We start from the raw sequence: 17,108 nt of genomic DNA, 5'->3' as shown, positions 1-17,108 counted from the left end.
AAGCAGTTTTATTTCACAAGTCCCTTGCTCTAGGCTAGCACTCCAGCTTCTATTGACTCTGAGCACAGCTCAACATATTTCTTCAGTGTGCACAACCCATACACAAGCACCCAGGGGGGTGTGGGATTGCAGGACTGCTGTAGCACCCAAGCCAAATCTCAGTGCCGCTGCTCTGCAAGGTAAGGAGCTTCTCAAGCTCTCTGAACTCAGAAGACTGCTCCTCGGTTTGTCTCCTTCCTTTCTTGGCACAGTTTGAAAAATAAATGTTGTGCAACTTGTTTTCCATTGTCTCCCCTTTATGGAGAGGAGTTGTCACTCTTCTGTTTGCCTGCACTCACCCCGCAGCAGAACAGGCTTGCAAGAGAGGAAAGCTTCGTATCAACCCATACCATTTCCTTTCTGTCCTGGGAGTCATGGATTTATACCTTGCAGCAAGCATGGGAGGAAGAACACAAGTCCTTAAGAACCATCTCAATCGCTAGAAAATTGTGCTGAGTAAAACAGCAAAGACCTCAAGTTAGATGTAGAGCAGTAGGCTGCACGCTAACAAATATTTACAAGGAGTAGGGCAAATGTAAAACAGAAGGGAGCATTTAGAGCTGAGACTTGCCAAGGCAATAAAGAGATTTAAATATTTGTGACCCACTCCCAGACACTGAAATGTTCTCCCAACAGAAGAGGGGTGAAAAAACAATCAAACCTGAAACATAAGCTCTGAGCCAGGCAGCATGTGCGTCTGTTTAATTCACCCTCCATACCAAGGAAGTTCCAAGCTTGGATCACCCCATGACTCAAAGCTACAAAGGGACAACGCTGGCTCACTGAGTCAGCCACACAGTTGGGATTTGCTCTTTTCTATTCTGCCTACTCGGAGAGGACAAAAATTCCAGTTTTGAAGGGCAACTGCGCAAACAGGACATAGGAATATTTATATTCCTCTCCAAACACCAGCACAAGCAGCAGGGGTCTAGTGGGTGATTTATGAGGTGGGAATGCTTCTTTGAACTGTATGTTAGATGGGGCTGCCTTTCAAGAGTGGAGAGCAACATACAACGGCTGTCTTTTCTGAAGAGCACTCAGAGAGGCTTTACCCAGGTGGTCACAGCTGCTGCTAGGTACTCAAAATGAAGTCCTCCCCTTCCATTCTCTCTCTCTTGCACTCACATACAAAGTCAGCACACCAGAGAAGGCCATTTTTGTTTTATTTATTTCCCAGAAGAGCTCTTCCTTGCACTTTCCAGACACAAGATACAAAACAAGAAACAGAACTTTGTTCCGTGTACAGAAACAGTTTGTTGGAGTATAAAGAGTTACTGGTGATCATTACTGAAGAATGTTGGCTTATTCCAGGCGCACTTCAGTATTCCTGAGGAATAATCATTGATTTCTTCTTCCTTCCCACTGGGGTAGTCTTAGTCATTAGTCACTGTTCCTGTAAAGTAAGAAGGCTTATATTATTAAAAAGCCATTTGGGTTCTTCGCATGGAAGGTGCTGCACGATGTAAAGCAAGCCTCTTAGCTTTGTAACATTTCCAGAAGGTAGGTTAACGTTTTCATCTTTTGCTAGACTGAGAAGCTGAAGAGGGAGAAGTTACACAGCTATTTTCATACCAGCAACGTGCCATGCTTTTGTGCAAATAAGCCTCTGTTCTGGTCATCTGGGTACTTAAAAAAAATACTGCTCAAGTTAACTATTTATGGATTGAATAAATATCCAACAGAAATTAAAGCCACAAAGGCAGGAGAAAAGATTCCAATGGCTGAACTTCTTGCACATCAACATAATCCACATTGTTATCAACGTACAGTGGTGGAGTTTTGTTGTTGTGTGGGATTTTTTTAGTGCGTGCCAAATAATTTTTCAGGTATTTGATCTGTATATGTTTTCATTTTGCAATGATAACTAGGTCATGTAATTCTCAGCTATGCAGTTTTAAGCTTTGGAATAATGGCTAAATGTTGATTTTAAATCAGCTGAATTCACAGTAAAATCCATTTGATCAAATGTCTTCAAGCCCTCAGAATCTTATGATCACAGATTAGAATTTTAATGCATTTTATGCAAGTCTCTTGCTCTAGATGAATGGCTCTTGAATTGGTGTTAGTGCTTCATGATCAGTTTACTAACTCAGCGGGCAGAACGATGATCCAATTTACAGCTAGGGTGGGCGCACTGTCACTTTGGAATCTCCTGATTATTTGCTATGATGAAGGTTCTCCATCCTCTCTCATTCTCACATAGGATTCAGAATTAAGAACTTGATCCTGAAGAATCAAGAATTCAGACTGGATAAAGCCTCAAGCAACCTGCTCTGACCTCACAGTTGGCCCTGCTTGGAGGTTAGCCTGGGTGACCTCCTGAAGCCCCTTTCAACTTCAGTTATCCTGTGACCTTATGAACATGTCAGGTCACAAAACTAGAAATCATTTCATTCAAGTTGATCCACGTTACATTTTTCTCCCTTAATAAAGCTGATTTTCTTGCAGAATCTTACATTTTGAGAAGCTAGCATTTTAAAAAAACAACTAAGTTTTGAAAAGGAAGCCCTATAGACTGCAGTTACAACAGTATTTTCTAGGAAGAAACAGATGAGTGATAATGCAACAATATTTTCCATGCTCCTAACCAAGTGAAATGAAATAATTTTGTTGTAATAACCCTGGATCCATTATCCATGACACGACATTTTGGAGAGAATTAATGGCATTAACTGTTAGATGGCTTCATCTGCGTCTTCCCTCCCAGGATGTTCAGCCTCTTTGTGCCAGAGAAAGTTAGTGGAGACAGTGTGCTGGAAACTACTCGTCTAGTCTTGTGCCATGGAGGCAGCTGCGCTTCTTCTGTGAAGTGTCCTTTCAATTACCTCATGCTCCAAAGGACCACCCTTGCTCCAAAGCACAGATTAGTCCTTAATCCAAACAAAATCCCTTACTAGGCTGACCTGAAAGTCAGTTTTCTGTTGCTCAACATCCTTAGTAACAAGCATCACTGAATGAACAATGCTTTCTCAGAATGCGTATGCAGGGCATTCGTCCTTCACATGCAGCTATAGACATTTCGTTCCAGTCTATTTTTAAACTGGAGGAATATGCTCAGGATGGCGTACAAAGCTAATGCAGTTCTGACACGAACAAATGTGGCCAGAACTATACGCAGACTTCTGATTCTGGAGCAGCACTGGGCCATAGCTGGCAATGTTGTATCAGCTGGATCCAAGTCACAGTTGCTCTGCCTCGCTATCCAAATGATGTTTTTCTGAAGTAGGAGTTCAAGAAGCTTATTATTATTTCCCTTTCTTAACAGGCAGCTGGAGATAACCACAAATAGCTGTGCCTGGTAAGGTTGAGGAAGGCCGGCATAAGCTCACGTGCCAAGTAAATCTAAGGAGGACTGGACTCAACTTTCACCTCTCACCTCTAGATGCATTAGATGTGTTTGGAAAAAGCATAACAATACCATCAGGTCTCCCTCATTAGAAGAAGAAAGGAAAACAGTGTCAATTTCTGCATTCTGTTTACTGACCACAAAACAGTCCTGGCAGAATATTTTAACTCAGTGCTTTCTGAAGTACTCAAATAACCACCAATGCCCCAGTGGGTGGCTCTCCATTGGTACCTCTGCAGTGCTTCTTACACTGTATTGCTTTGCAGAGCCAAAATACTGCTCCTTCCCCTATTTTTGTTCTGTTCTAAGATGCAACAACAAGTTACCAGAAAAACAGTCCTGTCTTCTATACATGAAGAAATAAAAATAACATTAATGAGTTAGTCTTTGTATTCAGTACACCACGAGTGCACTGCAGGTAGCTTGTGAGTAAACCTAATTCCTACTAATTAATTTTGAAATATTTTTATTGCAGTGCAGTCAGTGATAATACCAAAGTCATTTGAATCATTCTCTTTTCAAGACATTGTGCATTAAAATGTTTTTAATTATTACTACATTATTATCCAGCCAAAAAAGACATGAGAACTTAGAAATGATTCATGCTTTCCTGCTACAAAAAGATCACAGATCAGCTTCCACAGGCAGATCTACTTGACATGACTTTCACTTTCTTCCAACGCTGTCTATTTCAAAGGCTGAAGACAGAATTATTATTTTTTTTTTTTTAAGCTCTCCCATTTATCTATTTTTATTACTTGGATTTTCTTATGGCAGGAAAACCTACCTGCAGGAGCTCCTTCACTAATGTTATGTATTCAGCCTAATAAATTTACTGCTCAGCAGTAAAATTAAGACTTTCTAACAAGGAAGGGAACCCACCCCTGCTACAGCAAAACAAGTTTCTACTATCAAGTACAACAAACATCCATTTAAACAGCGCCTAGATGTACCATTTAATGCTAGCTTACACAAAGCTACCAGCAGTTACTAGTAACTGGTACTGATACTCACTTTTACAAATTTACCATGGAGAAGATATGGAGACTGGAAGTCATGTTGACAATTGGAATAAGCCATTCCTAACCCCATCCCAGACCCAAATGCAATTGGCCATGTCTTTCCTGTGAGAAGAGAAACACAGAAGGTAAAAAAAAAAAAAAAAAAACACCACGAAAAGCCATTAATTTCATATGAAAATGATAGCCTTATTACATAAACACTAAGATTAATTTGGCACAGCATTTCCTGCAATTCTAGAACTTGAGCTGATCACAGTAGTTCAGAGATGCCACATACAATGGCTCTGTTACCCAACAGTTAAAAGCTTCGGTAACTTCATTTCAACTTGAAAGACATGGCTGATAATGAATTAATTGCCTTAACACCTTGATTAAGTTCTACATGCCTCAAAAATGTCTCACTTTTAAACTGCAGCTACGGTAGACAAGAGCTAGGAAAGCAAGCCATCAAGATGACTGCAGTGCACTTACTTTTGAAGAAGATGACTGAGAAAACAATTCCTAACCCAAATCCAGCACCTGTAAGAAGAAATACAGTGAGTAAGACCAAAGATAACACAAAGAGATGGAAAATTATTTAGTTCTTTGCAGTCACTCTTTGTTCTGACTCAGGAATATCAGAGCCCATGTTATTTCAGCACACCAAACAAAAGCGCTCTTAAAAGCGATTCTGAAACAAAGAATTCTTACTTTCTTCGGTAATTATATGCAGCTCATTCAAATTAGAATCCTAACATATGTAAGAACTTTATAATCAGAAGGAGTTGGGAAACAAACTCTCATCCCTGGGAAAATTTCCTGAATTTGTGTCACAATTCACAATGTGGAATTAAGATTTATTTGGCTCATTGTCAGTAAATGAGAACTGCTTAAATGAAAACTTATTGTGTCCTTGAGCTTCAGATTTTGCAGATGAATATCTTATTGTATTTCGTTTATCTCGCTACGTTAACTACTTCAACGTGTGGCCTGAGGGCAGCAGAATGTCGATGCTTTGTGTTACTCTATACCTTGCAAAAGCAAGCTCCGGGCTGCTTATCTTTCACATCCACAGCATTCACTGTGGAGCATATTTAAACGCATTTAAAGGAATGAGTGACTTTTCACATCCCTATCCTATATATAGAAATAACTGCAGCAGTTGAAAGCATTTATCCGGCACCATTAAAGAACTCAGCTGGCATATTTAAAAATAATTTTTGCTTTCTTTGGAAGGTGCATGTGTGATTTTTTGCAAGAATTCAGGCAAGTCTGCAAAATTCCTCTCAAAACCCAATAAATATAACGGTGAAAAGTCTGAGTTCAGCGGCTAAATTCTACCCTTAATTATATCCACTCAAGACAAGAATTTCAGATAAGGTGCAGAAGGAAAAGAATGTTTTAAAGAAAAAAAAAGTCATGCATGCATGAGCTCACTACAAAATACCCAGCAGTTTCAGGTTTGTCTTGCAGCAAACACATCCTGTTTGGGCTTTGAACTCTTTCAGTACAAGCAATCTAACTTAAGAATACACTTTCATTAATTAGAAGATACTACTTTTCTTTTCCCCATGTAAATAGTCCTAAAAGCATGCGACCATTATTGCAGCTCCTGCTGAATGCATTACTAAGTGGGTTGTGCCCAGAACAATACCAAAGAATCCTATGCCCTCTTGGCATATAGGAGTAAAGTTCTTTTTTCAATGTTTTTTTTTAATTTAATATTTTCCTTAACCTTCCTTTTCCTCTTGAAAGCTTTTCTCCTTGCAGAAAGTCCACTAATGGTGGCTCCTGCTGAGCCACAGATTATTGAAGCAATATTCACTGCACTAACTAGTATATTAGCTAAGCACCCCATGCTTTTCCTTGATTAACAATCCTTAAGCATTAGAAGAGATGACTATAGAATAAAACTCCCTAAGCTAACTCTCCCACTAGGACTCCACTGTCCGTATTTACCGAGAGCTGGCAGTCAGAGTTGCCTTTGCAAACTCTTTTCATTGTACTACACGTCTTCGTGAGCTCCGATTGCACTACAAGTCACTGCTTTACCAGCTCATTACAGCTCCAAGCAGGCTCACAAAACATGCCATGGCAGAGGAGAACTCTGACCACCTGCCAAGCAGTCCTGACATACCTCCCCTAGACGTTTTCGAGCACTTCACAGAAGGTCAGGTTTTCACTCTGATCACGTGCACAGCTAAAAGAAAGTCTCAGCTCCTCAAAGGTCTGAGCAGAGCTTCGGGCTTTTTCTGCACTTCAGACAATAAGAGATGCAGTACTCGGGGGAACGTCGTATAAACAGCTAACATCCTGTGTCACTGACTGGCATTTCTGCTTGGACTGGAAGAGACATTGTGCATTACAAAGAGCGGCAGTTCATCCCCGCTAAACCCTCCACTCCCTCTCCCCAGGCAGAGCCTTCCTCCTGTACCTTTGCTATAAAACAGCTGGTGCTGGCTCTAGCACAATGTTTATGCTATTAGGGATAATTACTATCTTCAAGAATTCATCCAACAGACAACTGTCGGGTCCTCTGGCCTGCCTCCCTGACTGCCTTTTCCTACAACACACTGCCTTTTTGTTTGCAGCTATTGTCCTGCAGGTCACAATTAACTTTCTGGAGGAAGTCACATTCAGTCAGGAGGGCAGTAGGTGCTGTGTGAACTGCCCATTCAGAAGGCCTATCCTGCAGCAGGCAATACGAGTCCCATGCTTCCAGTCCAAGAGAAGATCCCTTCTGCCAATTCAAACAGTTTAGCTAATCAATGAGAAATGATTTAAAGGATGACAAACTCTGCATCATCTCAATGCGCAGCCCAAGCAGTTTCTAATGTCACCACATTTTCCAGACACCATTACCAGTTAAACCCACATTCTTCTTACCAGTGTGGTGGTAAACCAGTTACGTTCTTGTCTTAAAAAAGCTACAATACAGAAGCAGCTGTAGTTCATACACTTTCTTTCCAACCGCATTCAGAAATCTTCATTATTTGGAATTCTCTTCACCTCTCTCCTTCAGAAGTGAGAATAACACCCCCAGTTGTGAGGGCTCTGCACAGCACTGCTTCCTGTTGGCATTTCCCTTTGCAATGAAAACGCAAAGTGTGAGTTTTAGATGCTATCACTCCATCCCATTGGGCAGGAAGGTAAGTACAGTGGCCGACTGGTTAAGAAAAATGATGATAAATTAGCCAGGGCCTTGCTTTAAGTAATGAAAACACTACAGAGAAATACAGATCTGCCAGGTAATGTTTTGTGGCTTTTTTTTTTCTCTGTACAAGAAGGAAACCTGAGAAACAAAGCCCAAAAAGATGTTTATTAGCACGCCCGTTCCCAAAAGCAATTGGGCTCATTTCATTTCTTGGTTAGGAAAGGCAACAACCTGTGCTGAAAGCTGTGGCTGACCCCAACACCCCTATCAGTAAGAGGAGCTCAGATCTGCCCTCTCATGTAGCCACTGCTTATGTAACATTTGCTCTTTTCTTGGTTGGTTTAAACATTGGTTTTTAACTTCAAACCAGACGGTTGAGCTACATTTCACTTCTTAGCCCATCTGGTTAAGAATCTATTCCTGTGGACAGTTTGTCACTCATCTTCATTCCACTAGAAAGTATTTGTGGTTATGTGGTCATTTCCTGCGTCTCCAAGACCAAGGGGGAGCTGAACCATCTTTTCTTGGAAGCGAAGTAATGCATTTTGCTTTAATTCTATATAAAGTTACAACAGAGATAAACAATGGCAGAGCCCTTGATGAGTTTTACAGGTTTAAGTTCTCACATGCTCAATTTCCTTTTAAAGAGGCAACATGTTGCTTCAAAGAGCCTCCCACCTGACCAGGGGACACTGGGTCTGCAGCTGTTTCTACTAAAGAGCAGCACCTCTAGGCCAGGCTTGAGCTTCAGAACAATAAAACATGAAAGGTTTACCTTACAATAAAAACAAACGGACATGGAAAAGCCAAGGGCTTGAGCCACATTGGGTACATTTTCCCTCCCTCTCTTGCATGACAGGCTCTTTGGAGGAAAAGGCCACAGGAAAGGGTACAACACATTTTTCACCTCCTCTGACAGTTTAAAATGTTTAACTAGGAAAGCAGCCTCTTCCACCCTCCATCTATCAACTCAGCTTAAACTCATTTACAGTCAGTGTCAGCAGAGGACAGGGTGGTTCTGCAGACACTGCACTCGGCTCCCCGGCTGCACGGACGGGCACAGCCACACAGAACTGGTGTGAGGCAGAGAGGCTGCCCTTGGAAACTTTTATTTCTGCTGTTTTGACTCACACACCTTCCAAGAAAAACGTCACAGTACCTCAAATCAATCTAACACACAGAAGAACACACACAGTATACCCAACGGGACATCATAGAAGCGTCTCGTAGAGAAACACAGATCTTCAGGAGAGGTTTCTGCCCCAGGAGAACATCTGGGAAAAGCTTTTTCTATAAATTTAATCAACAGTGCCTCCAGCAGTGACACCACACAACTCTTTCCTTGCGACCCAAGTAGCGACAGGCTGAAGCAGCTATGAAGGCTGCCACACCTAGGCAGCCTTTTCTCCAATAGCTCGAAGCTTTAAAATAGATGGATTAAAATGCTTGCTGACATCTGGCAATGTGTTGTCGTTACTATAGCAGCTGGAAGGTTTTCAATTACTTAATAGTTTGTGTTTGGTTTTTGTATTTTTTTTGTCATCAGATGATTTTCCTCTCCCGAACACAAAGCTTCAGCCTCTCCTTCAGGTTCTGTTATTTTATGTTTAGTTCTTCTAAGTGACTGCAGTAAAATGAGGAAGCAACTGCTGGAATTTGGCTTCTTGTTCTAACAAAGCAGCACCTCCATATAGACTAGACTCAACAGAAGCAGTGAAGGACTTGTTCTACCAGAGATTTCTTCCTGACTAAAAAGCTTCCATTTCTATCAAGAAAAATCTACAGAGCTCAGTTGGTTTCTGGGGACAGTGACAGCAACAGCTTCGAGGCTCAGTGGCACATCTCATTCACAGGCCCAAGCATCAAGCAAGCATCAGCTCAGAAGCAACAGAATTTGCTTTAAATACTTAAGAAAAATTAAGGTATTCAAAACAGGCTGCTCGCAAAGTATCCTTTCCTTCCTGTTGTAGGGTGTCCCATCCTACCCTTCTCCCATCTCACTCCTAAAAGAAGACTTTGACAATGTACATAGATAACTATCGTGCAAAAGTGAGCCGTCTTCACACACTGGAGCCATTACAGGGCAGGGCTATGCACCAGTTGAAGTCTGAGAGCGCGCAACCACTGATTTACCAGGAGAAAATTAATCCCAAGCAGACTCACTGCTAGGTCTTCCATGGCAGGAGTCAGATTTTCTTCAAACACCAACCTTCAAGCTTTCATTCTCATCTCCCCTGTTGTGTGGACTGTTTACATTGCACACAGAAAAATGAGCAAGGACACTGGAAGAAAACACAGTGAAACCATACTCCGAGTACTCGAGGAAGAAGCCGGAAAAAGTATGTTTTGTTTTCTTGTAGCATTTGACTGTAGTAACACAGAATACTCAGAAAGACAGAATAAAAATACTCAAACACCCATATAATATGAAAAGGCTGACATGCTTTCGGGGGCTGCTTTGACCCTTAAGCACTCCCACAGTTTAATTGCTGCCCAGATGCAAACCTTAGATAGACATCAGCACTTTTGCACGTAGACTGCATGCAGCAGGGAGTATCAAGTTCAGTCCGTGATCTCCTACGCGGTCACAGCCACTCGATCTCAGAGCCTAAGAAGAAACTCTTCATCCCCACACTGGCAAATGAGACAAGAAGGCATACACATTTCCTCCTTCTCTCTTTTGGAGGGTAAGGAGAAAAGAGAAAAGCAGCTCTGTGAAAAATTCAGACAGCAGAAAGGATCTTCTTAATACTGCATGAAGCCTTTAGACACAAATCAGGGTTGCACTCTCTGGCAGCCATGCTCCTTCACATCCACCCAACGCAGCCGGACCAGTACTGATGTCTATTGGCACCACTAAGGGACAGTGACAATGTAGCAAGAAGCAGAGATGGCAACACATAGTAGAAATGCTCCAAAAAGCAGCCTGCATTCCTCTCAAATCTCCTGCTAATAGCTTATTCTTATTGAACATGTACCAGCAGCCTTGATTTAGGCAGAATTAAAAATAAGTCTCAAAGAACAAGGAGTTGCTCCCACACACTGCTGTCACGTCTCATGGACCTAACAAGTGATTCAGGACACCACTTGGCAGGAGTCCCCTCCTGCTGGACAGTGTCCCTATGTGCCAACTCCCAAAAAAGGCACAGCTGACACCTTAACAATGCACTAATGCAGAGGATGAGGAAGTTGGTGCGCTTTGAATTCATTTCCAGCAGAGGAGATCTTATGAAGTCAGGGGGTTTCAAATGGCTGCAGTATCACATGGACACCACAGCTCTTCCTTAGGGTTTCCTGGCACACCAGAAGTATTGGCAGGAGCTGCTGGAGGAAGGCACCAGCAGGGCTCCCCATAGCACTGCTTACAGCTCCCTGGCACGGTGGCACGAGCCAAACACAGAACCAGCTGCCACCTCACAGTCAGAGGAAAAGAACCTGGGGTTACAAACAAAGGCACATAACACAGTTGCGTGCATGCATAACATATGTGTTCTCCAGCATTAAAACCAAATTCCCAAATGAAAAACACGTCTTCTGTCCTGGTAACTAAGACTAAATGGCACATTACAATTGCCAAGCAAAAAAAAAAAAAAAACCCAAAAAACCAACAAAACCTTCAAAATAGGAATCTCAGGATTTTTGTATATTTAGACAAAGTCTAATCCAGTTTTTAGAAAGTATAATTAAGTTTTATCATTATATAGACTGACTTTGCCCTGTTCATAACCATGTGAAGGATTATTTAAAAATACTGACATTGCAATCCACACAATGACTCTTTCTGACGAATTCAATCTGGGGAATGACACAAACAATACCATTTCACCCTTGCCATTAACAGAAACAGCTATTCAAGCAGGCAAGATGATGCAAGCCAGAAGAAATCATGTAACGGTTGCAGGAGAATTGAAAGTGCCTTCTTCCCTTAAAAAATTCCTATTAAATGGGAATTAGAAACATTTTATTTTCAGATGTCAAAACAGAGGATTAGAGGAAAATGGACATTACTATGCTGAGTTCTTCACAAGCTTGCAGGCTGAATCTTGGTCAAACACAGACATACTTCAAAACATTCATCTTCTGCAAAAAAATAAACTCATGTCAGCACAGCAACTTCACATACAAGCCAAAAAGTAAATAGATTTCCTAGATTACCTTTTGGTTACAGGTAAATTGCAGCATTTAAACCTGTAAAACTACAACAGTTTCAAAACAAAACAACACACATGCATACAAATTCCACCTCCACTTACATACACACTCTCTGCTCTGAAAACAGCACATTATACCCATTTGTCCAAAATTATAGCCTAACAGAAAAACAACTCTGCCAGTCTTTTACAAGTAGCTGTCTTTCTAAATAAAGAGGCAAAAACTATCACTTAGTTAAAAAAAACAACGCAAAGAGAAAGCAAAACCACCACTAAAACCCTTTAAACAGTAGGGTTGGAAGCAATTCAGTTGAGGCCTCCGCAAAGCCAAAGTCAGTGTGATCTGCATCACTCAGCAGAGAAACCCCCTGGTTAGCCAAGGACACGCAAAGCAGCCCACTGTGCACAGAACACTGTGCTTGCAGCCAGATTTAGACTCATCCTCATCATTAGCAAAACAAAACAAAAAAGATGTCAGTCTCCTTAAAAAGGAGGATAGCACATAAGCCCCATTTAACCATGTTTTGACATTTTACACAGTGGTTTAAAGCATCCAGCTCTTTGAAATGAAATACTCTCTTCACTAGACCTGACAACAGGTCTGTTTTGTACAGGAAAAAAAGGACTTTTAATACTGAATTACATGATGCACACAAGTAGTGACCAAGAGGTCAAAAATATAACACTGGATTTCAAAAGATACAACTTAAGATAAATATGTATCTTGGACGTTTTAGAGACAGGACATCTCCAACTAAAACAGTACAGCATAACTACAGACAACATAGCCATACACAAACAAACTGTTTGAAGAAACCAGCGGGGAGCCTAACAGACTAATAATACAGGACAGGCTGCACATGCCCCACAGCTATTACTTTTGCTTATAAAGGTACTCTCCTCTGCTGCCTGTGGACCTTCATCCCTCACGTTAAATCAGAGGAGTTATTGGTCGCTACAGTTCTGAGATGTTGGAAAACCCTCAGGCTTGTAAAGCTTCAGAAACTGAATGTCCAACTTTAGTTACAGTATCTGAAAGGGGAAAAAGAAGAGCTAATCACGAGGTTCACTTTTTTCCCAGCCACTGGCTCAGAAGGTACTTCCTGCTCTAGTGCTTGGGATGTGATGGAACACACAGGATGGAAGCCAGCACCCAACAAGGAAGTGAGGATTTGGTCCATTTCTACACCTCACATAACTGACAAAATTCTCAAGTGAAAAAGCTCATCGATTTTCTTTCCATTGTAACAACCACCCTTGAGAGTTTATTGGAGACTCCAATGACAGAAAGTCATCACAACCATGCAAGTTTTTGAACTCCTGCAGAGAAAATAATCATTTCCACTGAGATAGTCTGAGTTGGCGTTGCCAGGACTCAGTTAACAGCTTGCCCAAGCCACGTCCCTTTTCAAGGCCAGCATCATCTTCAGTCACTAACAACTGCAATAGGAAGCACCTTTTGGGGTGTTACAGTTTTCAGAGTTCACAGTGAGTCCATCTGCTGTTATTGCCATAAAAGAGGTTGCTGTTCTTTTAATCTAGTATCTACAACAAGAAGGAGAGCTAAGGATAAAATCAAAGTGTGCAGCTCATCTGCTATCCTGGGGTAATGTATTGATAAATTTGAATCTTACTTAGACCTCTACTCAATGCCATTGTGAAGACAACAAGCAGGAACTCTTGAGCTGTAACATAGAAATTTTAAGTACGTCTTATTTCCCCCATTACCACTTTTGGACAGAAGAAAACATCAATGAAAACAAAAGGCCTGATAAAGAGGCATGTTGCATTGTAACCAAATCTGAATCTGCTTCTTCCAGCCTCCCAGGGAGGCTTTGCATATAAAGGACCCCTCCACGTACAGCTGCAGCATGGAACAAGCTCTTGTTTATAATTTGGCATACTTAATATTTTATGATAAAGCAACCAATGGTATGGAAACATAAACATATCTGGACATGTTTGTCAGGCAAACCTGAATAGAATTTCAGAAGACAAAACACTGCTCCAGAGCACTTGACACTTTTCAAAGGCCTGTTATAAACAATGGAAGATTCAGTTTACTTAAAATTATTAAACATCTTTTCTAGTGGAAAAGTATTAGGCAACTAAAGCCTCAAGTTCCTCATCAGCTTTCAAGCTTAAGGCCACTAGAGCAACAAGAGATAAACATTCACATTTCTCAGATATTATTTATGTTCCTAAAAAAAGACTTTTGCACCAACAGGGCACCCACACCTCCCATATCAGACACATCTCACTCCACACAGAGTGTTTAAAGATTTGCTGTGGAGCACCCTTTCCACAGGATCATTCAGGTTGGAAAAGACCTCTACAATCACCCAGTCCAACCGTCTGCCTACCACCAATACTGCCCCCTCAATCCATGTCCTTAAGTGCTACATCACCGTGTTTCTTTTCCACAAGCCACAACCACTCTCTGGTTCAGACACTGATGTGGAGATCACCAAACCACACAAACAAGCTCTGATCACTCACAGAACTCCCAGGTTGATGTGAAACGCTATCAGTGGCTTGTTACATGTGAATTGCTTGAGACACATGCATGGTCCTAACCTTAAGGACAAATAAGCAGAGAAGAAAACAAGGAGAGACATCCTTACGCTTTAAGAAGAGGCACAGCTGAGTACAGAGCTGGGACATGGGATGGAAAGCTCAATGTCAAAGCGTGCATGCTGTACTATGTAACACATGTCAAAGCTATCAGTGTGCCACACCACGTATTGCTTTTAATAAACACAGCCCACCTCGCACACAAAGAATTCTAAACCCAGATTTCCATCACGGCAAAACCGAGGTGGTGGCAGGGAGGGATGCAGCAATGCCCATCTGGGCTGAGTACTGACGGTATTCCGCACAGACACCACTCACCTTCAGCCCAGGGAGCGAAAGCAAAGGTCAAACCCGACCCTCCGCCATCAGCCCGCGGTGAGGCAGGGCCGGGCCGGGGGCAGCAGCGCGGGGGCACAGCAGCGGGCCCGGCGGGGGTCTGTGCCCGCCGCCAAGGTCACCTTGGGGGGCTCTCTCCAGCCGCTCCGCTCCTCGGCCCTGCCGGTGAGGACGGAGCTGAAGAACCCCCCGCTGCGCCGCCCGCCCCTCAGCGGCCTAGGCCGGGCCCCCAGGGGGGCACAGGGCCGGACAGGGCCCTTCCCGCCGGGCACGGCCACGCCGCAAAGCCTGCCGAGCGGCGGCGCGCACAGCCCCGGGATGCACACCGAGCCGCCGCCGCTCCTCCCCAAGCCCTCCTCCTGCGCCGGGCCCTCCCCGCCCTTACCCAGCTTGACGGCGGAGTCCGCCAGACAACGATCCCACTTCCTGCCCAGCTCGCCCTCCGACGCCATCTTGACAGACCCCTCCCACCTCAGGCCGCGCCTCTACCGCCTCCTCCTCACAGCAATTCTCGCGAAACTCTCCGCTGCGGGCTAGAGGCGGCAAAGGAAATCTCGCGAGACTTCACTCGACCCGTTGTCAAGGTTACCGGCGGGAAGGCGCGATGCCGGCTCTGCTCCTCAAGGCCGTTCCTCCCCACAGTCCCCGGCCCCAAAAGGGCTGCTCTTCCCCGCAGTGCCCGGCTCCGAAGCTCCGGCCCCTCCTGGGCTCCATCTTTTCATCCAGGGCTCCTGCTTTGCCCTTGTGAGGCCTCAGATCCATCGGGCAGCATCCTCATCTCCTCACAGGCCTTCACCAGGGCATACCTCACAGAGCTGCTCCCCTCAGGGCTCCCACCTCTAGTTCGGTAAGAGCCCTTTTTTCCTGTAGGGTCCTATCTCTCACAGGGTTCACTTCATCCCATAGACAGCCGTTTCCACAGCAAGACTCACAGAGGACCTTCATCCTGCACAGCTCTTGTCTTCAGCATCTCCTCAGGGCCTGAAATGAGGTAGAAAGCAGTCACCAACCTCAGTGATACCCTAGGCATTGCCTCCTTAAGGCCAGCCTCAGCCCTACATCTTGTTTCCTTATGTAGGAAAAGCAACTTAGTAAAATCAGAAAGAAAATAGTGCTATTCAGGAAGTTATGATGGCAGCATTCGGGTGAGGATTTGTGGGAGAGGTATGATATGAATTATGAGCTTAAGTGAATCACCAGTCTTGGGTGCAGCCTGAAGTGGGCTGCAGTGTTGTGGAACTGGGAATGTGTGTGTAAATAGTTTCAAGCTTACTGTAATGGATTTTAGCTTCCAAATACTGCGTAGGCTTTTTTTTTGCTTTTTTTTTTTTTTTTTCTGAAAGTCTTTCTCTAGAAGCCATGTTAAAAAACAAACAAACAAACAAAATAAGGGTGCTTTTCAAGTAATCATAACTGAAGTTAGTCTGGATTTTTAACAACGTTTACTTGTTTTGATGAAGTTCAACTTAGGGAGAAGGCTTTTAGAAAACTGGTTGTTCTTTAAAAAGTAAGAGAAAGACTGAGCTGACAAATAAATGTCAGAACTTCCCAAAGTGGTTGAAAATTTTCTGAAGTTATTTATTATTATTTGTGCACTTTGGTTTATCTTAAAGGTGTAACTGTTCTTGATCCAGAGCAATGATGGAAGGCATTGATTTAACTCCTTTGCCAAAGCATGAACATTATGAAATGTTCATAACTGGCTCTTATGTTTACTTAGTTAACAACCTAATTCATTTTTTTAGGTTTTTGGAAAGCACATGGTTAAACCAAACCCTTGCAGCTTTAAAAGCTTTCACTGGAGAAGGCAAATCTTGTTTTCCTGTAAAGGGCACCTCATTTTCTCCTCTTTCCCATCCACTGTACTCGCATCACTTCACATTGGGGTCAGTATCAAAAATAGAGCCACGCATCAAATTGCTTATAAAAATACCAGCAGCATCAAGCAATTTTTTCCCTGACTGGATGAAGGAGTGTTTTTTTGAAACGGCTGATCCTGTGGTACATCCCAGTGTGCCAGCTCCACCCTTCTATTTCCAGGCACGCTCAGCTCTGAAAAATATTAGGAGGGAAAAGATATTTGAAGCATCCAGATAATTCTTTTCTTTTTTCCCCCAGTTTGAATTCTAGCAATCAATATTTTAAAAACAACCCAGAAATACCGTCTTCTCTTTGGCCTGTGCTGGGTATTTGTTATTGCCAGTGTGTAGTCTCACTTCACACTTACTCGTTTTCAGACTTTTTGAGTTGCTGGAATGCACTGTTTCTTCATGGATGAAGGAAGTGGCAGGGAGCTGTTGGCCTGTAAGACGATTTATAAAGGGTCATGTTGCTCTGTAATGGGGCTTGAAGTATTTTGACAGCCTTGTGTCAGGAACCTGATGCTTTAAATCCCTTCTAAGGAGATGGAATAGTTCAGTGTAATTGTTTTGGATGTCCAGATTTCTTCTGAGAAATGTCTGCTTCTTTTAAATCCTGGAGTCACCGACTGATGAGAGGGGCCTCTG

At 42.8% G+C, this 17,108-nt stretch overlaps 1 protein-coding gene across 1 annotated transcript; it reads right to left on the bottom strand.

The window, feature by feature from the left end:
- Positions 1-1,185: 1,185 nt before the first annotated feature.
- On the bottom strand, positions 1,186-15,066 carry MINOS1 (mitochondrial inner membrane organizing system 1). Its single transcript, NM_001277905.2, has 4 exons — positions 14,987-15,066; positions 4,879-4,926; positions 4,400-4,509; positions 1,186-1,432 (listed from the first exon to the last, which is right to left on the bottom strand). The coding sequence occupies exons 1-4, from the start codon at positions 15,051-15,053 to the stop codon at positions 1,424-1,426; spliced, it is 234 nt and encodes a 77-aa protein (NP_001264834.1). The 5' UTR covers positions 15,054-15,066; the 3' UTR covers positions 1,186-1,423.
- Between the last annotated feature and the right edge of the window lie 2,042 nt (positions 15,067-17,108).

The sequence above is a fragment of the Gallus gallus genome, chromosome 21 (genome assembly GCF_016699485.2).
Source record: "Gallus gallus isolate bGalGal1 chromosome 21, bGalGal1.mat.broiler.GRCg7b, whole genome shotgun sequence".
Classification (NCBI taxonomy): domain Eukaryota; kingdom Metazoa; phylum Chordata; class Aves; order Galliformes; family Phasianidae; genus Gallus; species Gallus gallus.
The sequence above is the reverse complement of the archived record's forward strand: the minus strand, read 5'-3'. Positions and strand labels throughout refer to the sequence as shown.